At 43.8% G+C, this 25,954-nt stretch overlaps 1 protein-coding gene across 6 annotated transcripts in view; it reads left to right on the top strand.

Moving 5' to 3' along the window:
* ABCC6 (ATP binding cassette subfamily C member 6) overlaps window positions 1-21,419 on the top strand; it is a 51,583-nt gene extending 30,164 nt beyond the window's left edge. For 3 of the 6 annotated variants that reach the window (XM_075899369.1, XM_075899371.1, XM_075899372.1), the window contains 16 exons: window positions 1,248-1,374; window positions 1,891-2,067; window positions 2,472-2,639; window positions 4,878-5,061; window positions 5,535-5,598; window positions 6,553-6,673; window positions 7,688-7,895; window positions 9,123-9,433; window positions 10,866-11,065; window positions 12,777-12,903; window positions 14,435-14,536; window positions 15,308-15,454; window positions 16,986-17,144; window positions 17,419-17,585; window positions 18,369-18,563; window positions 19,474-21,419. In XM_075899369.1, coding sequence (XP_075755484.1) covers window positions 1,248-1,374; window positions 1,891-2,067; window positions 2,472-2,639; window positions 4,878-5,061; window positions 5,535-5,598; window positions 6,553-6,673; window positions 7,688-7,895; window positions 9,123-9,433; window positions 10,866-11,065; window positions 12,777-12,903; window positions 14,435-14,536; window positions 15,308-15,454; window positions 16,986-17,144; window positions 17,419-17,585; window positions 18,369-18,563; window positions 19,474-19,615 — 2,599 coding nt within the window. In that variant the 3' untranslated portion in view covers window positions 19,616-21,419. The remainder of the gene's footprint in view (window positions 1-1,247; window positions 1,375-1,890; window positions 2,068-2,471; window positions 2,640-4,877; window positions 5,062-5,534; window positions 5,599-6,552; window positions 6,674-7,687; window positions 7,896-9,122; window positions 9,434-10,865; window positions 11,066-12,776; window positions 12,904-14,434; window positions 14,537-15,307; window positions 15,455-16,985; window positions 17,145-17,418; window positions 17,586-18,368; window positions 18,564-19,473) is intronic. The other 3 variants (XM_075899370.1, XM_075899373.1, XM_075899374.1) reach the window with 3 other exon arrangements.
* The last annotated feature ends 4,535 nt before the right edge of the window (window positions 21,420-25,954 follow it).

Raw genomic sequence — 25,954 nt, 5'->3', positions numbered from 1 at the left:
ACACTGCAACCACATTCTTTTGAAAGACAATCAAAAGAACAGAGGGGTTTTTCCGACATTGGTAATCCTCATTCTACGAGGAAGAAGCCTTTTTCTGAAAGAGCTGTTTTGGAAAAAGGCATGTGTGGACAGGGAAGAGGGAGTTCTTTTGAAAGAAGAGGTAAGAGAAAAAAGCACAGGTGCCCTGGTAGGCCACTCCATCCATACTAATCACAGCTTACATGCGAGACAGCGTCCATTCAGTTTGGACGCTATCTTTCGAAAAAGCAGATCACTTTTTCGATGCACTTTGGCAGTGTGGACACTCTTTTTCAGAAGAAGTTTTTTGGGAAGATCTCTTCTGGAAAAGCTTTTTCTAAAAGAAGCCTGCAGTTTAGATGTAGCCTTAATAAAACTGCATGCTAAACAATCTGTTCCACCTTGCATTTAGCCCTGGCACTCTTTCCCAGACCTGAGGAAAAAAAGTGAGAGAGAGAGAGAGAGAGAGAGAGAGAGAGAGAGAGAGAGAGTGTGTGTGTGTGTGTGTGTGTGTCTCACCACCAGAAGTTGGCCCAATAAAAGATATTTCCTCAATCATCTTTTCTCTTTAATAAGATAGCTTCCTTTGAAAATTGGAACAAATCTATATTTCCTTTACATTTTATGCCATTCCATGTACTGACCTCACAATCCACAGCAGTTCCAGAAATGGATGAGATTATAAAACGCATGTACAAAAAGTTGAGTACACAGTGGAAGAGGGGGCTACAGGAATCTGACAATCACTGTGATGGGCTCAAGTCACAAATTTGGATCAGCATCTTGGTTTTGAGCATGCTGAAGCCAAGGATATTAAGATCCAATACTTTGGCTTAGACCAACATAAATAGATGGGCCAGTTTCAACATTCAGATCTAGATTTCAAATAGCCACGAACAGGGTTTAGATCTGGAGGTTTGTTTAGAAGAGCCCACCTCTAGATGATAAAAAGCCACAGTGAGGAGGAGAACTGGATAATGGTGTCCTGGGCAGAGGGAGATTTGATGGGATGAGCTTTGAGCTGTCAGAAAAAAGGGAAGTGTAGCAGAAAGAAGTAGTTTTATTATCCCATATAACAGGGATAACAGACGACAGACAGAAGGAAGTGGGAGCAACTTTTTTCTTCTTTCTTTAATAGCAAAAATGGTGCTAGTTTCTCTTGCAAACACTGAATCTAAAAAGGTACCGATGGCGCTAACTTAGGGAGATATGGGACTGTCTCTTTGCAGGATAAATCTAACTGTACCCCAAGGCTGCCTGTTTGCTGTGGTTGGCCAGGTGGGAGCTGGAAAATCTTCCCTGCTGTCTGCGTTACTTGGTGAGCTGCAGAAGTTGGATGGCTACGCAGCTATTAAGGTAACACTCTCCCTGAGTGTTTGCTTCTGATTAGCGCATATGAGACATTACCATGCCGACAAAACTGCACTTTGAGTCCCTGCTATTTGGTGAAAACCCACTTCTGCCAAACTTTGAGGGAGGACGGGCAGCTAAGCAAGGAGCTCTGAGCTGGATGCAAGTTTATCTCTTGTTCTGTGTCAGTGATTTGGGCAATGACCTGGGACTGGGGAGGGGGAGCTGCATGACATTCTGTAAAAACTTGGGTGAGTCCTTTCAATTTTCTGTGCCTTGGTTTCCCCATTTGTAGAAAGGGTCTAATGACACTTTCCTTACTTTCTGAAGTGCTTTGGAGGGTCTCTGGGGAAATAGCACTTATTGCTATTTGGGATCATAGTTTTGCATTACACCATGGCAGTAAGGTAAATCTAGAGAGGTGATCAGAAAACACCAGATTTCTGCTCTAGGGACTCCTTTTTTTTTTCCTATCTCTGAGACAGGCTTACTAGTGATTTTACTCATTTCCAATTTATTTAGGGAACGGTAGCTTATGTCCCCCAACAAGACTGGATACAAAATGCTTCTGTGGAAGAGAATATTGTCTTTGGAGAAGAGATGGATGAAAGCTGGTATAACAGAGTGATTGATGCTTGTGCACTGCAGCCAGACCTCAAGAGCTTCCCTGCAGGAAGTAAAAGTGAAATAGGAGAGAAGGTATTTGATGAGTTACTATCTCCAGAGAAGCTTTCTGTGCCTGCCTAGTAACACCTGGGGATGCCTACTAACTGGAAACAGCTGCTCAGCACTTGCTGAAAAATTAGTGGATTTAAAGGAGTCATACTGGCTACCTGAAAATTACAGCACCTCCCAAGTAGGAGAAATGGTTGAAAATGGAGGCCAAAATCAATAACTCCAAGCCATTATAGGGTCCCTTCCTGCATGGCTGCAGAGCTGGCTGATTCTCCCATTAGTAATGAAAGCACTTCTGGGCAGAAAAGGGTATAGTCTACATGGTAAATGATAAAATGCCATTAAACTAATTAAGTCTCATTGTAAGATAGTGAAAAGGGTCAAAACACATCCCAGAGCACGTGAAATACATCATTGTATTTTAATAGGGAAGAAACATATCTGGAGGGCAGAAACAGAGAGTGAGTCTAGCTCGTGCTGTGTACAAGAAGGCAGCTGTTTACCTGCTGGATGACCCCCTTTCAGCTGTGGATGCCCAGGTTGGACAGCATATTTTTGAACACATCATTGGACCCAATGGTTTACTGAAGGGCACGGTATGTAAGCAAATTAGTATTTCTCCCATTATCTACTGTATATTTGAGAGAGTTTGCCTGTCCATTCAAGAACTCCTCCTAAATGGAAAAAGCTAGGACCACCAAATTTGGTATGCAGCTTCCTCTTATAACTTAAAGCAAGGTCAGGGTTGGTAGTGCCAGGACAATGGGATGTGCCTGGAATGTGATAGTATCTCATAAAATGGAAAGGGAAGGGTCTGCTAGCAGGGAGAATTATACTATATAATAACCACAGGGGGCAGCAAGGAACCAGAAATGCGGACTGGGACAGCTATAATCCTATTGGGGCAGCAGGGGCCAGGAGTGGAGAAAGGGATAGCTTATCTACTATATATCTGCAAGAGTTTGTCTGTCTCTATGTCTGTCTGTCCCCCAGCCAGGGGACATGCATCCCTCCCCCAGCTGTGCCTGCTGCAGTGGCAATGAACAGGGGCTTCTCACCTGGCCCCGAGCTGCTGCAGTGAGAGGGGACTGGTGCAGTGAAAGAGGGTTGTCCCCTCTCCATGGGGCAGCCTGCATACTGAACCCCTCATTCCCAGCCCCACCCCAGAACAATGATTTTAAATGAAGAAACACAAATGATTTGAGTTAAGGCATACAGAAAAGAGACAATCACCAGGCAGGTGAGAGAGGGTGGCTCAGGGCGCACCCCTCCCCCCACAGAATGTTGTGTAGCTCAAGTCTTATTATGAAAAATCTCTACTGGCTTCTTTCCCACATACAATTGTGTGAGGAAATATCCTTGGAAATTAAAATCAAAAGATAACTTTATACCAGGTGTAACTCCACCTGGATAAGTGTAAAGTAATGCACATCGGGAAATATAACCCCAACTATATGTACAGTATGATGGGGGCTAATTTGGCTACGACAAATCAGGAAAGAGATCTTGGAGTTATCGTGGATAGTTCTCTGAAAACTTCCACACAGTGTGCAGCGGCAGTCAAAAAGGCAAATAGGATGCTAGGAATTATTAAGAAAGGGATAGAAAATAAGACCCAAAATATCTTACTGCCCCTGTATAAAACTATGGTACGCCCACATCTTGAGTACTGTGTACAGATGTGGTCTCCTCACCTCAAAAAAGATATTTTGGCCTTGGAAAGGATTCAGAAAAGGGCAATTAAAATGATTAGGGTCCCATATGAGGAGAGGTTAAAGTGACTGGGACTTTTCAGTTTAGAAAAGAGGAAACTGAGGGGGGATATGATAGAGGTCTATAAAATCATGAGTGGTGTGGAGAGGGCCGATAAAGAAAAGTTATTTATTAGTTCCCTAAATAGAAGAACTAGAGGACACCAAATAAAATTAATGGGGAGCAGGTTTAAAACTAATAAAAGAAAGTTCTTCTTCACACAGCGTGTAGTCAACCTGTGGAACTCCTTGCCAGAGGAGGCTGTGAAGGCTAGGACTATAATAGAGTTTAAAGAGAAGCTAGATAATTTCATGGAGATTAGGTCCATAAAAGGCTATTAGCCTTGGTGTCCTTGGCCTCTGTTTGTCAAAGGCTGGAGAGGGATGGCAGGAGACAAATCGCTTGATCATTGTCTTCGGTCCACCCTCTCTGGTGCATCTGGTTTTGGCCAGTCGGCAGACAGGATACTGGGCTAGATGGACCTTTGGTCTGACCCAGTACAGCCGTTCTTATGTTATGTATGTTCACTGAAGTTCATGGAGTTGCAAAAGGGGATGAATCTGGCTCTAAGACAGGGGTGGGCAATAGAACAGCACAGGTTCGCCAGGGTTAGCCCCTGGTGGGCTGCTGCCACTATATTTATCTGCACCTCCACAAGTATGGGCGATCACAGCTCCAGTTGGCCAGGGATTGCTGTTCCTGCTGAAAGGGAGATATGGAAAGTGGTGTGGACAGGGTGGGTACGCTCTTTCCATCAGCTCCCATTGGCTGGGAATGGTGACTCATGGCCAACAGGTGCTACAATCGCCCATACCTGCAGAGGCGCAGGTAAATACAGTGGCGATGGCCAGCCTGAGGCTAACCCTGGCTAACAGTATCCAGCCTGCAGGCCAGTATTTGCCCATTCAAATAAATTTGACACAGATTCCAAGGAATGCCATCCAGGATGAGAAGTTCAGAGGTGATGGTCATATCAATGGTGAAACTGACTAGAACAATAGCAGCACCGGGGAGCTCACCTGTGCAATCCCTTCAATATGCAGATGGTTGGAGTTATTCAAACCAATATTTATTTAAAGTAGACTCGTGTTCTGGTGACTCACGCAATCAACATTTTGCCCCAAGTGGACAATATTGTTCTGATGGTGGATGGAGAGATTTCTGAAATGGGCTCCTACCAAGAACTTTTACAGAGAAACGGGGCTTTTGCAGACTTCCTCCGTTCAGCTAACAATGCAGAAGGAAAGGAGGACTGTGACTTACAAGGTACACTGGCTGTGTAACTCTCTTCTCAGTTTCATGAGTTACATGTTGTTTTCTGATTAATGCATGTTGTCTCAGTGGGATCCACTACTGTTCGCACAGGGGAAGATCCAATCAATAACCACTGGCTTTTTTCTATTCGTGAAATCTCAGGCATTTTCCCATGAGGTCTCATACTGTGACGCATTCCAGCAGACCATTTATCCTGGGAAAAAATGGTCTTGCTGCCAAGTTAACTGAATTATCACCCAATAAATGGAGCTATTTATGCATGATGCATGGATGCTACTATCGCAGTAGACAAGGATAAAGCTACTAACGGTGTTATTTAGTTCTTGTGCCATCACATAGCTTTGCTGAGGTGACTCACAAACATGTACCTTTAGAGGGAGTTCTTTACAAAGTTCCCTCGGTCTCTCAGAGGCTAAGCAGAACAACGGCAGCTGTAAGGTAATACAAGAATATTTATTCCACAGCTGCAGGGAGCACCAAGGATATCATCACTTCCAGAAACACTGTGCCCCAAGGAAAGCTCTGCAGGTGAGTGTACAGCTGCCTTAGGTACCAAAGCCCATTCAGATCAATGGAAAGATGCTTAGTGAGATCAGTGGAGTTTGGACCATGAATAGGTGGTATCCATGGGCCAAATGCATGACTGAACAGGTACAACCATATCTAAGCACTTTTAATAATCATATTTTCTCTATACTTCCCGAGGAGCTGAAAGTTTCCTCACCAGAGTTCAGATGCTAGGCACTTCGATATCATGATGTTGATAGAGCCACTTCTCTTGTATTAAAACCATAGATCAACCGGTGGCTGTTAAAGGGAGGTAAGCAATCCTGCCAGGACAGAGACAAAATGGATAAGAAAGGGCAAGGTAAACAAGGAACAGACATTTTTGATGGATGAATTGTCAATCACAGTAACTGACAGGCATGTTCAGATCCCATTAACAAGTTAACTGCTATAAATAAAGTTTGCTTAGATATTTGATTCATTCCACAAGCATTCACTTGTGTGGTACATCACATAGTTAAGTGTGAACCTTCATTGCTTCTGGATGGGGCTGGATTGGCATCATTAAAAGCCGTTGGGTTACCCTCAGAATTATAAAAGCACTGGCAGCTGTACTGGAAACTTCTCTGTCTGCCAATGTGGCACTTCCGCTGCGAGAGGGCATTTTAGTCCATGCACCCATTTAATCCTTGGCCTCTTTGCTGAGATTCCATTATAGTTGCCAGTTCTGGGAATTTATACATCTGTGCACCAGGAAATGGACTGAGACCAAACATTTCATCCAATCCGCAGTTGGATGCTAAGAAGTTTTGTTCATCACCAGTCAGATCCGGATTCCTATTGCTGGAGGTGTGCCCTGAATGCAAAGAATGCTCAAAGTAATCTCATGAACCACAGTCCTTGAAGTAAGACTCAAAAACTTCATGGTCTTAGATACAAAATCATGGTGTTTGTTTTGCTTTTATAAATTGACAGATCAGGTAGATCTTCTATTCTGAGAGATGATGCCAAAGCCATAAATCAAGTCTGCCCAACTGCTACAGCCCAAAAAGATTCAGGAAGATTAACAGAAGGGGAGAAAGTTCAAACCAGCAAGGTAACTACAGCAATTCCTTGTTAGAGTAATGAAATGTACAATATCCCTATTATTGCAACAGGGACTTACTAAGATTCTTAGCTGCTACAAATCAGCATAACACCATGTAAATCAGAGGGATGCCAATTTGCACCAGCTGAGTGGGCTGGTCCTGTTCAACCTTATTTAGTGTAGCATCTTGTTCGCCAAAAATGCTTTAGAGAATTAACATGGCTAGAAAATTAGAATAAAACAGCAACAGAGGGAGAGAAAATTATAGGCCTGAGGAAGAAAGTCTTTCCATTCTGATGGGTGGAGTGATACAAAGCTGCTTCAGTGGCTTGTGCTGCAGAAGGAAAGTCTTTTGAATCATTTGGGCCACAGCGATGTGAAGGGACAGAGACAAGTGACTGGTAAGATCAGGTAAGTTTCGTGGAGGGCAGATGGACCCTATCCTGGAATGTAAGGCTGGAAGTGCTGATGTTACTCTTCCATGCGGGGGAAGGCGGAGTTGGGTCATGTGGTGGTCAAGAGAAGGGGATGTGCGTTAACCTAGGTGAGAGGGTGCAGGCATGGATGAGGGTTTCAGCAGAAGTGGAGGCCAAAGTGTCGCATACAGAGGCCACAGGGTAGGAGGCTGATGAGGAGACTTAGGAGATGTGGGAGGGAAAAGAATAGTCAAGGTCAAAGGTACAAGCCCAGTTACAGAGAACAGAGACAAATGGCAAGTCATAGTCCTAAAGGGGATGCAATTGTGTTTAAGGAGAGTTATGCCCAAGGGAATCACATTAAAGAGATGGTTTCACATTATGGGCCAGATGGCGATCCATGTACTCCTGCTGGTGAGCAGTTACTCACACAAGTAGTTAATTCATCCTTCGCTGACAGGAAAAGGAGTTTAATGAGGCTCTCCTGGCATGCGATGTGCAAGAGAACGTACACGATGCAGCATTCCTTCGCTTAGGAACTGACAGCTTTACAAGCCTGACCCTTCTGCCCCCCATTCCTCTCTTCTCTTTGATTGCTTCCCTCCAGATCAATATTTCCATTTATCTGGACTACTTGAGGGCCACAGGGCCTCTGATCTGTTTGTACATCGTGCTCTTGTTCATGTGTCAGCAAGCTGCCTCGTTTTGTCGTGGTTACTGGCTCAGTTTGTGGGCAGATGACCCTGTTCATAACAGAACGCAGCAGCACACAGAGCTGCGAGTTGGAGTCTTCGCTGTTCTTGGAGTCCTTCAAGGTTTGTTTGACCCAGTCACCTAGTTCTTCTCTATGTCATTTGCCTCCCTCTTTGCCATTCCCAGGACATTTTCCCATCATACAAACTTTGGCATGTCCTTGGTGTCCTAGTCTGCTGAGCTCTTGATAACAACTGAAGAGGCTTGGCACAAGTCCTAAAAAAACAACTTCTGACGCACACTTGCCCAGTGTGTACTGATTTTTTGGTGTGTGTTTTTTGTTAAGATATCTGAACAATATTCCCAGTATTACTGCCTACAACTCTGGCTTACTGGTGTTCTCTCTAGTGTACATTGCACAGAGCTTAATGAGTAGTTCCCCCGCCGTTAGCCACCCTGGCCTTTCTTTGTCAGAACTGTATGATACGGTACCCATGACAACTTCACAGGCTGGGGGAGATGATGCCCTCAGTTTCACTTTTCTATCTCAGTTTCATTCACTACTCCCATTTATCTCTCTTCCCCTCTCCCTCTTCCCATCCTCTCTTCACTCAACTCATAACTTAACCAAATTAAAATCATTTCTCAATGAGGGCCAGATTTAATCTGTTTTTAAAAGGCTGCAATCATTTGTATTATTCAAAATGTGTCTATTCTATAACTTCTTCTAATCAAAAAAATAACTACAATTTTTTGCTGAAACTTTCCAGGGGAAAAAAAAAACCAATTTAAGACAAACTAAATCTGAAAAATGCAAACCAAAATGGTGAAAGTTTTGAACCAGTTAGAACAGGGGCTTACAATGGAAGCTGTTAGGCAACCTTAACTTATAGCACAGCTCCTGCTGCAATACTGATTATGTAATTGGGTACCTGGAGTCTGACTCAAGAAAGTTTACTCAGAGTAATTCCATTTATGTGCCCCATACATTGGAGAACATAGGCTTCTAATATTTGGCAGGAGACAGAATTAACTGTCAGATCAAATTTACATTTACATGTGCTGATGCCTGTTCTGTGGCTATTCCGGAGCTACAGCCCTCAGCTCTGAAGATTACTTGGACCATTAGACTGTAAATCCCTTGGTGCAGGGTTTGTATCTTTGTTCGGCGTTTGCACATGTATAAAGGATTCCTGATTCACGATTGGGGCTCAGAGGCACCAGCGCAACAGAAATAATAAATAGCAATAATATTAGACCAGCCCCTTTCACCAGCACCATGATCACATCCATCGCCCTTTCAGCTGAGAAATCAAAGTCTGCATGACTTGCCTTCCCTTACATTGCAGCCATTGGCAAATTCGGGTCGACTGCAGCCGTCCTGCTAGGAGGAGTAATAGCGTCACACAAGCTTTTCCGGCAGTTACTGGAGAATGTTGCCAGATCCCCAATGATGTTCTTTGAGCAGACGCCCATCGGAAACTTGCTGAACCGATTCTCCAAAGAAACGGATGCCATTGATACCATCATCCCAGACAAGCTGAAGTCCTTGCTGGGATTCTTGTTCAGTTTACTGGAGATCTACATTGCTGTGATAGTGGCTACGCCAGTAGCAGTAGTGGCTATAGTACCACTGACAGTGCTGTATGCCGTGTTCCAGGTAGGATTTTGATACACGTGGATAAACCCACACCCTCTCCTACAGGAACCTGCTCCCATTGTTTACACTAATCTGAACCAGACCTTTCAGGGTCTGAGATTTTCAGTCACTGTTTTTTTCACCTCTGATTTCATGCCTGAGCTAAAGCCACCAGTGACTAATCTTAAGAATCCAGGCTCTCGGTAGCTACCTCCGAAGCCTCCCTAGAAGGCCTGAGAGATCATGATGGCAGCACATCTGTGGCAACTCCTGATTGACATCAGTGTAAAGGAGATCAGATTAAAGCCTAAAGTGTTTTTTCCCTTCTTCAGTCTGCCTGTGCTACCTTTTAGCATCAGCATGTACCACAGAGACATGTGCTTTTCAATGCACTTTTTGTGTCCCCGAGTCTGGTTTGTAAATATAAAATAACCGAGTAAAAATAACTTTGCCAGTGTGAGGCTGGGGGCACAGGAAGTGGATGGTCAGAGGGACTATCAAAGGGTTTTTTACTTATTACAGAAAATTAAGATCAGTCTGCTTTGCTGCTTTAATAAGTAAGGCAGGTAAACAAGGGATTCTTCGTGAAATCCCATCTGAGTGGACTGATTACATGGGTTGCAGTGAAATGGGGCAGGAAATAATCTGGCCTCTCACGGCACCATGCGCCAGTCCCAAAGACTCTGTTCTTTCTGGAGAACTCTGCTTGACCTGGCACAGCTGTTCCCTCTGTTCTCAGTTCTGCAGCAAGACATCCTGGTCTCCAGCACAGCTTGTTGAATTGGGTGAATGGGTTTGATAGACCAGAGGTTAATAATCTACAGTCCTGAGTTAGAGGCAAAGTTTAAAAGATCAGGAGAGAGATTTTAAAAGGGGAGAAGTATGGAAATGATAGGTGAGGTCCACCCTGCAGTGGCCGCTTGGGGCGGGGACCACATTAACCTCCGCAGTGCCGGCCAGGCTCGCCCTTCCCCCCGCAGCCATGGGGCCCTGCACGGCCAGGCTCAGCCCGCCCCAGGCAGCCCCAGGCTGTGCACCAGCAGCAGTAGCCAGGCTGGGCTGGGCCGGGCAGGTGCGTCCTGCTGCCATCACAGGGACTGGGCTGAGCATGCGCCTTGCTGCCGGCGCAGAGGCGGGGCCGCACATGCGCCGTCCCCCAACCCAGGCGCAATTAAACTGTCTGGCCGGGGTGCTGGAATGGCTCGGTCCAGCCCTGCATTTACCCAGACTAGAAGTTCCATACCAGGCCTTATAAAGGTGCACTATTTCATCCCGTACGCATTAGAGCACATGCTGCCCACACACCAGGTTTTACAACATCAGGTTAATGTGCACTGCTGTATTTTTTGCAGCATTTCAAATTTTATGAATGTGGCCAGTTCCCCTGATGAATTAGCCATGTCTAGGAAACATACTGGTAATCATCCACCCTTTCCATTTCCCTGTGTCTCAGAACTTCTATGTTGCCACCTCCTGTCAAGTGAGACGCCTGGAAGCTGCTAGTCGTTCACCGATCTATTCCCACATTTCAGAGACGTTCCAAGGGAGCAGTGTGATTCGTGCTTACAAGGAGCAACAGAAGTTCATTTTACAGAATGATTCCAAAGTGGATGAGAACCAGAGAACATGCTTCCCTGGGGTTGTCGCTGACCGGTATGGAGCCGCAAATGCAGGGGATACAATCGTGTTATTCACATGAAGCTATAGATTAGTGCAACCCTTGTGCCAGGTGGAGTTGGCAGCAAGAAGGGCTGAGTTCTATATTTAAGGATTTCTCTTCACAGACAATAAAACTGCCTGGGGGCCCCAGTGAGTAATCTGGGAAATCTAAACACCCTCCCCCTGGGAGCCTCTAAGTGGCTGTACTTCTGCTCTCACCAGCTCTGAATCGGAGTACAACAAAATACAACTTTGATTAAAAGGGAAAAAGAGTCCAACATTAATTTGGGAAAACACCAGGACCACAATACAAAAGCAGATGACCCCAGGCAAACACCCACCTCAAAGTGGATGGGCAGCATTCTTTGTCTTCATGTCTCACCTTTGATGTCCCTGAACACCCCACTGCCCTTTCCCTCCGCTCACTGGCCGTGGTCCTCGGTGAGCCAAAACCCAGAGTTCACATGTGTATTCATGAGAGGGTGTGGTTCACCACTCGCTGCTAGTCACCTCCCCTCTGCTACTGCTGTCTCTCTGCCACCACTTCCACCTCTCAGTGCTGCTGACATTGCTGTTGCCTTTACCTAGTCCCACACCAGATCCAGCACCTTAGCCCTGTTGAGCAATGACAGCAGCTTTGGGAATCACCAACTGGAGCCAAGGCCTCTTAATTGAGTCTAAGCAGCTCTATCATTAAATGCTGGACAAGGATGGTCAAAAAGTATCTAGGACTCTTTAAGCAGTGGTCACTCTACCGGTTAGGAACATTTGTTCTCATCCACTCACCATTGATATGTCCATCCCTACCCCCTTGCTTTGCAAGAGGTTCAGTTTAGAGTGACCCCCCTCAAGCGAGGCACACTGAGAAAAGTTCTGCTGTCCTTTACTCATGCAATAAGGATAATAACATTGCATGATTCCTCCTGCTGAATAGTAGAGTGATTTGTAATCCAAACTTGCCAAAATTGATCTTTTTGGCAAAGCAGCCCCATCATGATGGGCACCGAGACAGAGCAGCAGGCGTGTCTATGCAAACATGGTCTGCTCTTGAAGTCTTTCCCCCCAGTGCATCACTAGATGTTGGGGAAAACTCCTTCAAACCCTGCTTACAGGAGTTGGGGGAGATTCCTTCAGCCCCTACCAAGGGAAGAGCCACTCAGAGCAACAATTCCAGGTTCTGAACCAAAGCTGCTCTGCTGGTGGAAATGATCGAGTCCAGCTACAGTGGAAGAGCCGTGACACAGAGCATGGACCATTTACAGACTGCACTGCTGTCAATTCCAGATGCTTACTAGTGATTATGTAAAAAGCCAATACCATGATCACAATGACCTTTTACAGAGAAGTATATGAAATTGAGGGAAGCAAGAACATTTAGGCTTTGCCTACACTGCAAGTTTTTGTGTCAGAAAATATGCTAATGAGGAACTCATTAGCATGAGTTGCGCTGTCATTAGCATATTTTCTGCCAATTTTTTTTTTGTACAAGGGGTGGCATAAGGATCTTGTGCAAAATAATTTTTTTGCGCAAAACAGAAGCGGCTACACTACTTTTTGCACCAAAACCTTGCGCATAAAGAATCGGCAGAAAATATGCTAATGACATTGCAACTCATGCTAACGAGTCCTTCATTAGCATATTTTCTGCAGGGTAGACAAAGCCAAAGAGAATGGAAGTGGGCTAAATCCTCTCCTTTTCTTGCAGGTGGCTTGCTACAAACCTAGAGTTTCTGGGTAATGGTATCGTGTTGTTTGCAGCCCTGTTTGCTGTGATTAGCAAAACACATCTTAGTCCAGGGATTGTTGGCTTTTCCATTTCGTATGCTCTTCAGGTAACTAAGCAGCATTGCATGATTTTACCATCTCATCAGAAAAGATTGTGAGAGTACAAACAATTTTTTTAATCCTTACATAGGTTGCAAATAGCTCTAAGGGTGCCATCCTGCATCTCTTACTCACTTGTTTAGCACTAAGATTGCTAACATCAGGCTCCACTGATTTAAAAAAAATAGAATTTTAAAGATCCTAATTTCCTTTCCACTAGTTGTGCTGTTTATGTTTGACATTTCTCATTTTAGGCAATGAAAAGAAGTTTGCCAGCTTCCTATTTTTATGATTTCGTAGGCAATATCAGATTCTCAAGTACCAGCACAATTATGCAACATTTGAGTTTAAAATATTAAAATGCCCTTCCACTATTTGTAACAAAGTCTTTGAAATATTTCTATTCATTTCTAGACTAAGCTATTTTTATAGATTTCCTTATTTTTTTAACCTTAAGTAACTCTATCATTGTTATATAATATAGGATTAGATTAGAAAATGGCTCAAATACATACAGCATCAATCTTGTTCATGTAAATTTAAGCTTACATGGTCACTGTAGTTTAACAGCCAAATGGCTTTCTTCAGCATTTGTTTCCCATGCTCTCGTGCCTAGTTGCATATTGAGATGAAAATAATTAGAGTTACTTTTAAGAACTTTTAAAATGAGACAGGCAGCAGTAACATAGCATTCTTGATAAATCAGCATTGAGGTAGTATCCCAGTGAGCTGGCAAGGCTCCTCCAATATGGCCTGGCAAACTTTGAAACTCTCTTTTCTAGAAAGGCCTGGTGGGATCAGGATTTATTTTATTTTGTCTTGCAAAAGAATTTTCAGAAAATCTCATAACAGCTTAGCCAGGGAGCAGGCCCATCCTTAAGATTTTTGGTGCCCCACTCAGCACAAGTACCTATGTCCTCCATCCCAGCCTGGGGGTAGGGCGGCCATACCATGGGGCAGAGCTGTGCTCAGGGCTTTGGGAGCAGGAACTGTGGGGTGCGGGCAGGAGCAGGAGCAGGAAGAAGGGAAGGAGGCTGGTGGCGGAGTAGGCAGACAATGACACAGCTGGCTAGAGCTGCAGGCCGGTAGACAGAGCAGCCTGCTAGAACTGTGGCTGGCAAGTGGAACGGGACAGGTAGGGCAGGGAGACCTGGGGCCAGGGGTTTGAGTTCAACAGGGCCAGGATGCGGAGCAGGAGGCTGGGGCATTGGGACCAACTGGGCCAGGATGTGGAGTGGAGGACAAATGCAGGACTGGTGTCAACTCAGCTGGGAGTCAGAGCAAGGGAGGGGCCCAGGAAGCCAGTACTGCCCACGGCTAGTGGTGGCCCTAGACATACAGGGCACTACTGATTTTGGAACTCCATTAGTGTCCCAAATTCAGTGGCGTCCTATGCAGCTGTACATGCCTCAGGATGGCCCTAGCAAGGAATACCCCTGTGCAAACACCAGACCTGATCCTACAAAGTACTATGTGCTAGGGTGTTTGAAAGAATAAGGTCAAAAGTTGGACTTCATTTCTAGCCACTCCTTTTGCTAGATAACTGGCGTTTTGAACTGGATGGTACGCTCCTGGACAGAAATAGAAACCAACATTGTGTCTGTGGAGAAAGTGAATGAGTATTCAAAAACTCCAAAAGAGGTAACTAACAACCATTGTTCTCACCCTTTGAACTGGACTAGGTCTCAGACCAGATCAGCAATTTTTCTATTTTAAATGGATCAGTACCTTCCCATTTTAATTTCCAGAGGCCCAGGTAGGTTACTTTAAAGAACTGTTTTAAAATAAGTAGGCGTTCTTTAGAACTTCTGCTCAGTTTAGTTCCTTGGACAGTGAAGCTGTAGTTGTTATTTTTAAAGAGTATAACAGTTACCACAGCCATGGAATGCACTGAAAGGCTTTCTCCAGGCTTAAGAACAGGGCTAGTTATGGCATCTCAGCTCTGAAGTTATGTTGACTGTTGCTTGCTTTTTAAAGACTGAGAATCTCAGCATCATTTTTAATGTTTATATAGCAGTAAAATGATTAACAGGTAATATCTCTTCATGTTTATCATATCAACATAAATTGAACTGTGTGTGGCAGAGCAGATTTTCACAAAGGGGCATTTGTGAGGCTCTATTAATCTGAGTATATTTAGATCAGAATGGTTTTCTGATAATGTAATTAAGCATACTAATGCTTATCCCCAAACTTCCCTTAATAAAGTAATCTAGATCTTTGTATGACTTAATGAATTTCAACTTCACAAATTAATTTATGAGGAATAACTTGGCCTCTAAAGAAGCTTTTAAAAGAGAGACAGAGAATTTTGCACACATGCTTTGAGAAGTTTTCCATTTTGACTACATCCGTGTTACACGAAGACTTCAAACTGCTTAAGGAAGTGCTGTTTGTTTCTTTTTTGCACAGGCTCCTTGGATTTTAGGCAGTAATTCTGCAAGTCAGGCTTGGCCAACTGAAGGAGCAATTGAATTTAGAAATTTTGGATTGCAGTACAGGCCAAATTTAGAATTTGCACTGAAAAACATCAATATAAAAATAAACGGGCAAGAGAAGGTAAGCAAGGCCATTTATTTCTTTGGAGTGGCAAGTTTGAACAGTGCTTTACTATAGATACCTGGTGTTAAACGGAGAACAATCCATGTCTCAAAGAGCTAGAAGTTTGAAGATGCAAAAGCTACAGGGAGATAAACACACAAGGGCTGTGTCTACACTGGGCCACTTGTTCCGGAAAAGCGGCTGATTTTCCGGAATAAGCTGCAAGCTGTCTACACTGGCCCTTGAATTTCCGGAAAAGCAACGATGCTCTACTGTACAAAATCAGCTGCTATTCCGGAAAAACTATTCTGCTCCCGCTCGGGCATAAGTCCTTATTCCGGAACACTGTTCCAGAAAAAGGGCCAGTGTAGATAGCCCAGTAGTCTTTTCCGGAAAAAAGCCCCGATCGCGAAAATGGCGATCGGGGCTCTTTTCCGGAAAAAGCGCGTCTACATTGGCCACAGACGCTTTTCCGGAAAAAGGGCTTTTCCGGAAAAGCAGCCTGCCAAGGTAGACGCTCCTTTTCCGGAAAAACTGAAAACGGAATAGTATTCCGTTTTAAGCATTTCCGGAAATTCATGCCAGTGTAGACACAGTCAACATGTTTGGCCTTCATAGTCTCCTAGCGCACTGAGGAACCCTTCTTAATATATGGCTTTGTTTTCAGTTCTGATACTGTGTGAAGAATTCTAGTGAGTCAGATCCTGTCATTTTATGGGAAGTTAGCAGAGCAGCTTTACAGGAATTTAATGTTTGTTTTAATCTAATGTAATATCAAAGCTCCTTTATATTTGGCAGCTATTCTGGTTTGTCTCCATCTAAGGCTTTTAATGAGTTCCCTCTCCAATAAAACAATTTAAAAGTTCCCTATGGGCTGTTACCCAGCTCTGAGACTGTTAGGTGAAATATTTTGATGATGTGAGGCTAAAGCTCCTGGGCAGTATTAAAAAATAGTCAGGTCCCTTCAAGCCACATGTCCTGGTGCTAATGATTATGTATTGAATTTGGAATCCACATGGCAGATCATGCGCATCACCAAACTGCAACCAAAAGGAAGGCCCTTCATGCCAGTCCCCAACAACTATCCCATGAAGCTGCAATGAAAAGGAATTAAATCCTGGGACCTGAGACATGAATGACTAGCCAGTATCGCACCCAGGAGCAGCAAAGGACTGGCTGTTTGTCAGCCACAGATCTATTCATCTCCTCCACCATTAAGCAAAGGAATAGTTTTCCTCTTGGTAATCTGAAGAAAGATATTGGATGACTTTCAAAGAGGCCCCAAAAGAGCAGCAGATGAAGGGAGAATAGCCTGTAGCTGAAAATGGAAAGGAGAGTTATGAAGAGCATCAGTCCATGTGTCAGCACCACCACTGAACCCAGGCATGGAAATAGAGGAATAGCTGCTTAAGATCTAATGCCACTTACAGTCCAAGGCTGGAAAAATTGAACCAGTGATTTGGTGTTACCTGTCAATTCCATGGTCCTAAAATTTAACTGTAAGCCAAATTTTGTTAAAAAAATCCTAAACCTTCATTGCATCTTTCAGATTGGCATAGCTGGAAGAACAGGAGCTGGAAAATCAACCTTTGCCATGGGTCTTCTGAGATTAGTAGAAGCTGCAGAAGGCGAGATCTTAATTGATGGAGTGAATATTGCCCAAATAGGCCTCCATGACCTTAGAACCAAAATAACTCTTGTCCCCCAGGTATGAAGTTAATATCTAAAGGCATTTATCAGTTCTTCATTCAGGGTATTTCTATTAGTGTCCATGACATGCAGGAAGGCTTAGAAGGTCACAGTGAGAAGTAAATTCATCATTTTAAAGGTAAAAGTCATCCCTGTAATCACATTGTCTGATCTTCCACATAACACTGGCCATAGCATTTCACCCTATGATTCCTGCAGTGGAAGGAAATTAAGAATCTATGTTGTTTTGTAACACTCAGTTCTGAAGTTTTTTGTGCTGTCTTTATACTCAGGATCCAGTTTTGTTTGCTGGTTCTCTACGAATGAACCTAGATCCTTTAAACAAGTACTCGGATGAAGTCATCTGGAGAGTTTTGGAACTAACTCAGCTCAGGAACTTTGTATTGGATCTCCCTGATCAATTAAACCATGAGTGCACTGAGCGAGGGGAGAACTTGAGGTACTAGAAATGCAGAAAGAGAAAGGCAGTGCCACTTGGAGGATGCACAATTAGTAAACATTCTTAAATGAGATTAATAAATGTAAACAGAACACTCTAATGTGGTAAAGCACAAAGCAATAGTCACCCCAGAACAAACTTCTTGTAGCCCTGCAATCTTTAGCACGGTGGAATTACTTAGATTGTACACTTTTTCAGGCTTAGGGGCCATCTGTTGTGTGTTTGTACAGCACCTAGCACCATGTGATCCTGGCCTATGACTAGGATAACTTTAGGTACTAGAAATGCAGAAAGAGAAAGGCATGCTTCATGCTGCCATCTGCAGTATTACCAGAACCACCGGGGCCCCTCAAGCTTCTTCCTAGAATCAGATCAGATGCCTTCTCCAAACATTCCCAGACTCCTGCCTCAATAGGGCAAGGCAGCAAGCAGCTGCTGTGCCATTTCCAGACTCAGCATTTCTAAAGGAAAAGTGACGTCTGTGAATTGACTTTTATTTGCCATTAGGGATATGAATGGGTAAGGGGTTATTGAGTAAGCCTCACCTGCTGCTGCTTTCGCACCCCTGCCACTTTTGGCCCTACACAAGGCTACCTTGTAGTCTGGGAGCCAGCAGCCCAGCTAGAGCAGCCCCTGCCTGCAGCGTGGGGGCCGTGCTAGGTCAGCTATGGCTGGAGCCCCCCCGCCCACCCCTATTTGATCAGTTTAACTTAATCTTTAACCAGTTAATTTATCAAATGGGATTTCACATCCCTATTTGCCATCTGCCCTTCTTGCTTTCAGTGTTGGTCAGAAGCAGCTCATGTGTCTGGCCAGAGCACTCCTGCGGAAAGCCCAAATCCTGGTGCTAGATGAGGCCACCGCAGCAGTAGATCTGGAAACTGATCTTCAGATTCAGTCGACCATAAGGACTCAGTTCAAAGAGTGGACCGTGTTAACAATCGCTCACCGTATCAACACCATCCTAGATTACGACAGGTAACCTTTCACCAGTGTGTTTGCTCACATTCATTTTCACAAGGCCCAAGGAAGACAGAGGCAGTCTTGATGAACTGGACAGGCCTTGGAGCCGTTTAGAGAGTGCCCTCTCCTTGGAGCCACTTAGGTCTCATTTCTTGTTTACCTCACACTCTGCCTTAGAAGGGGCCTTCTCACCATTAACCATGGGTGAATCAGCAGGAAAGTGAGATCTGTGTCCATTTCACGCTCTCTACTGCCCTTTTTGATTTACTCTTAGCAGTCCTGATTTATCTGCATGTCCCCTCACTGGAGCTCTTCTCCCCTGCTCAGATATAACAAGATAGAGCTCAGAGCAGGGGTGGCCAACCCGTAGCTCGCAAGCCACATGCGGTTCTTCAAAGGAAAAATTGCAGCTCCTGCACCCACGGCTCAGCTTCTTCACCTGCAACTGTTCTGCATTCCCATGCTCTGACCTTTTTTCCTTGCCTGGTCAGGGCGCTGCTTGGGGCAGCGAGATCTGATGTTGTGGCTGACAGAAGCCCGCTTGTGCCACATGCAGCTCTTAAAGGGGCAGTGTTTTTGGGTGTGTTTTTTTTTCCCCTCAACTTTCTTTCCCTTGGCTCTTTGAGCTGTATCCACCACTATTTCGGCTCTTTGTCTGTAATGGGTTGGCCACCTCTGGCTCTGAATTAAACCAAAGACAAGATTTACTCCACTCCTAGTCTCTCCAAGGGACTATCCTATAAGTAGTAGTTCTCCTCAGACCACTACCAGCCTGCAAATGGTTCCAAGACACACCCATGAGGGTGGAGGTGCAGAACTGAGGCATGCTCTAATAATGGTAGTTTTCGTATTGTTTGCATTTCGTGTGACTGCTGTGCATCCCAGGGCTTCAATTTCTTTTATATATTTATATCTCTATTCACAGGATTTTGGTCTTGGAAAATGGGCATGTTGCTGAATTTGATACTCCAGAGAAATTAATAGCACAGAAGGGACTATTCTATAGACTGGCTGAAGAATCAGAACTTGTCTGTTACCCAAGATACCATAGTACCAGCACCGTCTGAAAGAATAGATGTGTTCTTACTTCAGCTACATAGGTTTGCTATAAAATGCCTGATATTTACCAAAAAATCTGACTTGAAATTGAGCCCCAAACTACACTGGATACATGAAGGGAAACTGCATTGGTGTGCTTGGAAGATAATACAGGTATACTGTGCCTATCACATGCTAGGTGAGATGATGACTGGAAAATGAGACCTGTTTTCACACACTCATGGGAGTATGTTAAACTATGGCTGCAATTGTGTATTAGTTACCAAGTTTGTTGTCACTCTCGAGGGGACAGTGAACACGGTGTAATATTTTAACGTAGCTCCAAATTAATTGGCTTAGTTTTCAAAATGAAATAACTCAGTTACATTCAATTAATCAGATGAGCCACTTAGAATTCTGGAGTAGGCATACAAATATGTACTCACATCTTACACATTTATGGCAAAATAACTGAGCTTTCCAATGAGCTCTGTTAAAGAATATAAATAATCAGGGCTCGACAAATCGCTGTTTCTACTCGCCACAGGCGAGTAGATTTCAGCCGGTCGCCCTGTTCACCAGCGGCACACGCATGCCGCATGCACAATGCAGGGCTGGTGAGTAGATTTTGCTGCCGTTAGTCAAGCCCTGTAAATAATGGTAAAATACATGGTGCAACAGTTATCGGAGTGTTGTGGAAATTTCTAGAATGCCAAAGAAATCATACTAGATATGTAATGTTCTAATGAAGTGAATAATATTTTAAATTGAAACAAATGAATACACAAGTATTTTCAGTACTATGCACGTTTTACTGTAAGGTATTTACTCATGTATGTAGATGCTCCCCTAGCACTCTTATGGAGAACATGGATTCCAAACTAGCTGATGGAGGAGTTACAATAATGAAAGATTAGTTTCTATTTTAATTTTTTCATCTGTGCAGGATTGGAGCCCAGTGAATCACCAGGGCAAACAGACCTTTGAAAGAACAACAGATATTTTAAACTGGTTTGGCCAGCAGGACAAAATGCCACCAAGTCTCAAAAGTCAAGTTGTAAGGAAAGGCTGAAAAAGAAGGGACTTGGAGAAAGGATTAATCATGGTGATTAAACACCACCTTTTAGATAAATAGGTGATTTTAGGACTCCACTGATAATGTGAAAAAAAATCACTACCAAAGGCATAAATAAAGGAGTCAAATCTACTGCATACAAAATTTAAACAGTGTATAAAGCAGCTGATGTACTACTGAGATTTGATGATGAGTTGAAGGTTGGGTGTAAAAGCAGGAGGTAAGGGTTAGAGGACAGGACTGTTGTGTGACTGTATCCTTTTCTTGAGAAAGAGGTCTTAGGGAAGCATTTAAGAGAGATCTGTATATAGCACAACTCAATTTTCAGTGTTATTTTCCATCTTAAGTACAGATTTCTGTGCTAAATTGCAATAAGAAGTAGGGATGTTAATGTGCACTTGTGTATACAGTTAACTGATAAACCTTGGCTCATTGGTTAACCTACACAGTTACATGCACACACACCCAGCATGGGGGAGGGGCAGGCAGGAGCTGGTAATACTGAATTTCAGCAGTTACACGTTTAAAAAAATAAACATTTGTTAACATCCCTAAAAAGAATAACTTAAGTTAACCAGGATTACCAACAGGATTTCACAAATGAAGTGGTTCTTTAAAAAGATTAAGTAAAATGTTTTCCTGTGCTGAACCCCAGTCTGGCCTAATTCTTAGGCACACAAAACTCTGAATTCAATGCATTGCTTATTTTTGCTTAACCTTTTACTCTGAGTGCTACAAGAAAGCTCGTGTTGAACAAATGCTGTATAAATTCCTCATCATTTTGTAGCTTCAGAAATAGTTCAACTGCCTTGTGTGATGTATAGCAAGATCTATCAGCATTTTCGTCAGCAACTGAGGATCCATTCCCACAGACCAACGAGGCAGAGTGCATAACACAAAAGCCATTGAAGGATGACACCAAATGCGGACAGAAGTGCAGAGGTTGCTGGGATGCAAAGAGATGTACCACGGAGCACTCAGGACAGGATGCTCCGTATCTATCCTCTGCCTTCCCATAAACCTCTGCACAGAAAAGGAAGAGGTGCATTGTGGGATAGCTGCCCAAGACTGCACTGCTCCAAAAGGCACTGCAAGTGTGATGTCACTACTGTGCAGGAGCTGACAGTATGGACACCCAACAATATTGTCACTGCTTCACTCTCTGAGCAGCGCTGTAACTGCCAGTGCTTTACATCTGCCAGTGTACACACTGGCTTGGAATGGTGCGAAGAAACACTCCAGTCCAACAACATGTCAAAATCATAAAATACATGCCTCCCAACAAAAATACCAACCATTACCAAGCAATATTTTCCATTAAATAATACAGTATTTCTATAATGGGGAAAACTTCCATTGTGTTTTAGGGTTACATAGCAAGCTAGCCAGATGCACTTAAATTGGAAGGCAGGGTTGCCTTGTTGCAAAAACAATGGACTAGGATTCAGGAGACCTGGTTTATATTCCTGGCTTTACCTCTGGCCTGCTGAGTATCTCAGGACAAATCACTTTACCTCAATTTCCTCAGCTGTAAAATACCGACCTTTGTAAAGCATTTTGCAATCTGATTATATGAAAAAAGGCATTAAGAGCTTGATATTATTATATTAATAAGAAAACAGATGTCATTCAAGGAAGTCTTAATTTGACTTAGCTGCTGCCCAACTCTCTTCAACCTGCACTCAGTTTATTAGTCCTTCACTTGTCACCTGAATCAGACCCTTTTGTCTTTTCCAGTGCCTACTGCAAGTGGAGTGGAGTAATTTGGAACAGAGGCTGTGGTTGCTTAATCTTGGCCACAAAAAATGCATCACAGACCATGAAATCTGGTCTCCTCCAAGTGAAAACTGGTCTTTTGTGGGTTTTTACGCAACAACCGTGGTGTCCAACACGCTAGCCACGTGTGGCTATTTTCCCAGTTGAGTGTGGCTTTTACATGAATATACAATACCTTTCACCTCACAGTATCCCGAACACCTTACGAAGGATTACCTCAAAATAAAAAACACTTGTAAATTGCAAGGTAGAAACTGGACTGGGCACTAAGTAAATGTATTATCTTTGGGATGAACGAGGGAAGTTCAGCAGAACATCAGCTCAAAGGCAGAGCAAGGGAAGTAGATTTGTGTTTAATAAGCATGCTAGGTTGAAAGGATATTCTTCCAAAACATCTTGTGGGCATGCAAAAGTAGCACTTGCCTGTTTTAAGGTGTCTTTTGAAAGATTCCACAATCTTCCATGTCAACTGTGCAAGATTCAGTCACCCTTTTGTGCCATCCGGTTATTTCTCCAGTATTTGTCCTCAAATTTTTATGCTGCTGAAATAGGTTTTCAGAGATTTGCTTACCAAGCTCCAAAGACTGTGCTTAAGTTCAGTGGAACTACTCACATGCTAAAAGTCGGGCTGTTTAATGTGAAGCAGGCGCATAAGACCCTTGCTGGACTGGCGGGCCAATAAGAAAGGTTAAAACAGCATCTTTCCTCCTATTTAACTCTGATACCCACTGCCCACATCAAAGCTTTATCCACCACATCCAGTAATAATTCATCTTGCAAGAACAATTCAACCCAATGCATCAGGGAGCCAAAATGACTTGAGGAGGGAAAAGAATTGTGCTTGCAGTTTACATGATGGAAATAGGAATTCCTTACACTGTCAGCACCCCCTGTACAGAACTCTTGGTAAACAGCAGCGAAGTGCCGGGGGAACCAAACAAGCAGGCTAATGAAGGCCGTCTCTGTGTCCGATATGCTGTTCTGCTATTGCCCTGCACTCCTAAGACAGCAAAGAAAGAAATTCAACAGGTTGTTCCTTTGCCCTCTTAGCCCATGGTGCTCTTGCTCTGCCCCACCAAGTGCTTAAGGAGCTTAGGGAGGACCAATCAGCAGGGGCATAGCTCGCTGACCCTTCTTCCTCCTTCAGGGTAAAGAATGACCCATGGATATCCACTGGATAGCTCTGTAGCCTGTGCACAAGAGCACTGGATTGAGGCATGAAGAATACATTTAGGGTTGCTGCTTTGTTTTTTACACTTTGCCTTTCAAGTTGTTTTCCTGTGGTCCTTGGTCATTACAGAAGCTGCAAGAAAGATTCCACGTTCTGGGGACATGATAAAACCATTGTGCAGAAACTGATTAATTCTTGTGGTGCCTCTGATTAGCGCTGCAGCAATCTATGCGCTCCGGCAGGCAAAGACAATCAATTTCCTTTAGGCGGCTAACTCTAGTCATGGGGGCCTGATTTGTGAGGTGTGTTCCTCCGGCCTCCGTGCAACTGAGTTTTTAAGGGTTGCTAGGTAGAGGGTTTAACATGTAAAAAGTTGATCTTTCAACTAGCAGTGGGTTTCATATGAACTGAGAGTGAAAGATTAATTCAAGTCGCAGCTGTACTAAATGGCTGTGTTAAGTTTAGTATTGATCAACAACTAGAACTCAGCCTGGTCAGTTTATTTCTGAAATAGGAGTTCTGCCACCAGGAATGACAGGGGAGACAAAAACATGCCATAATCAACCTGGCCAATGACATTCTTCCAGGGATTAATGAACTCATGCTGTATGCCTGGGAACAGACTTCCCAAAAGAAAATGACCAAACCATATGAAAATACAAGCTGCCACTGATAAAGGGCTATGCTTAATATATTTCGAAGAATATACTGAGTTTAAGTACAATTTTTGGGTTGGTATTTCTCTGGAGTTTACATGCTACAGGTCACATCCATGTAGGCACTCATATGTCAACTTCTTCCATTGACCGTTTTTCATAATACAATCAGAATTCGTTGTACAGATAGGGCCCCATTTCCTCACAGGGTGGGGATTAGCGTCTCGGACCCAATACTTGCCCCCCACAAAAGAGAAATGGGGTCAGTGTCTCCAAGCTTGAGAGTTTTACTCAAAAGTAAACCCCTTTTACTTCCTTTACCTTAAAGCGGAGTTTCTTTTGTGGTCTGCTGGCCTATGCGAATCACATCCTCAAATACAGGCTGCAAAACGTGAGCACAATGTGCTGGGTCATAACGAGCGAGCTCTGCAGATACTGAGCTTCAAACACTCTACATAGGGCCTGCAAGAGTGAAAACAGACCCAGCTGTACCCTTTGGCATTGCTGGGGAAAGAGTGCTTCCTCCACTTCTTTCCTGCATGCCATGGTAAAACACTTCCTCTGGGTTTTGGCATGGGAATTAAACAAAGAGAGATCACTTCAAAGCTGAAGTGGAGACCAACTCTATGCTTATCACTCCATCCTGAGAATAGAGATCTAGGGACACTCACTTGTCCACAATCCCTAAGAGGGAGGATGGGTGTTCTCACCGGAAATCAGGAAGGGAGGGGTGGAGTAATCTCTGGAATTAGCTTTCATTAATGGCCCATCAGAGACAGATTTTTACAGTCCTGTGTGGAAAGGAACCATCCCAAGCACGTTCTATGTAGATCACCCCCTCAGACCTGCCAGGACAATTCTGAAGAAATAGATAAAATACTTGCGTGTATTTTAGGAAGTGCAGAAAACAGGCCTTGACACCATTCATTAGCTCCCATTCTGACCTTTTAGGGCAAGAATCAATCAAAATGCCTTCAGTGACTCTTACAACAGTAGCAGCAGGCATCCTATTAGCACTGAACAGCTACATTCCCCCAACCCAGTTAGGCACGTGGGTCCAAGAGCAGAGCCTTGCATTTTACCCGTCAGTCTTGGAGACAGGCCACTGAAGAATGAAAGTAGTAAAAGACCAATTCTAAAGAGCAAATGCTGATAGGAAGTTGTCCACCTAAATGTTTAAAAAAAAACCCCAAAACCTCAGAATGGGACACTTTCAAACGAGAACATGTATGGGATGGCTGGGAAGTGTGCAAGGCCTGTGGGAGCCAGCACAGACTCATGCAATTGAAATTTCCCCCCCTTCTGTCCCAGTGCACCTTCATTCCATAGCAGAAGCTTACACTCTAGGGTTAGCTTTACACTGCCCTGGAGTTCAGACTGTAGGTCTGTGAAATGCAGTGCAAATCCAAGTGCCTGAGCTCAGGGCACAAACTAAAAGATTCACAGAAGCGTGATCTGATGCAGCCAATATGAACGAAGAACCTTTTGGTTCATATCGAGTCTCCACACACACTTCTATTCACACGCCTAGTAGTGACCCAGGGGCAACGCAGATAAGGCTTAAGTTAAAATATTGAAAGGCTGAAGCTGCTTTGCTTTCTCTACTCAGCAGTACACAAAAGTATTACATACAACCAAAACAGAGCAAGGCATTCCACCTGTAAGTAACTCTGAAACACGGACATGGATG

Source organism: Pelodiscus sinensis, chromosome 16 (assembly GCF_049634645.1).
Source record: "Pelodiscus sinensis isolate JC-2024 chromosome 16, ASM4963464v1, whole genome shotgun sequence".
Lineage (NCBI taxonomy): Eukaryota > Metazoa > Chordata > Testudines > Trionychidae > Pelodiscus > Pelodiscus sinensis.
This window is presented reverse-complemented; position numbering and strand designations above follow the sequence as displayed.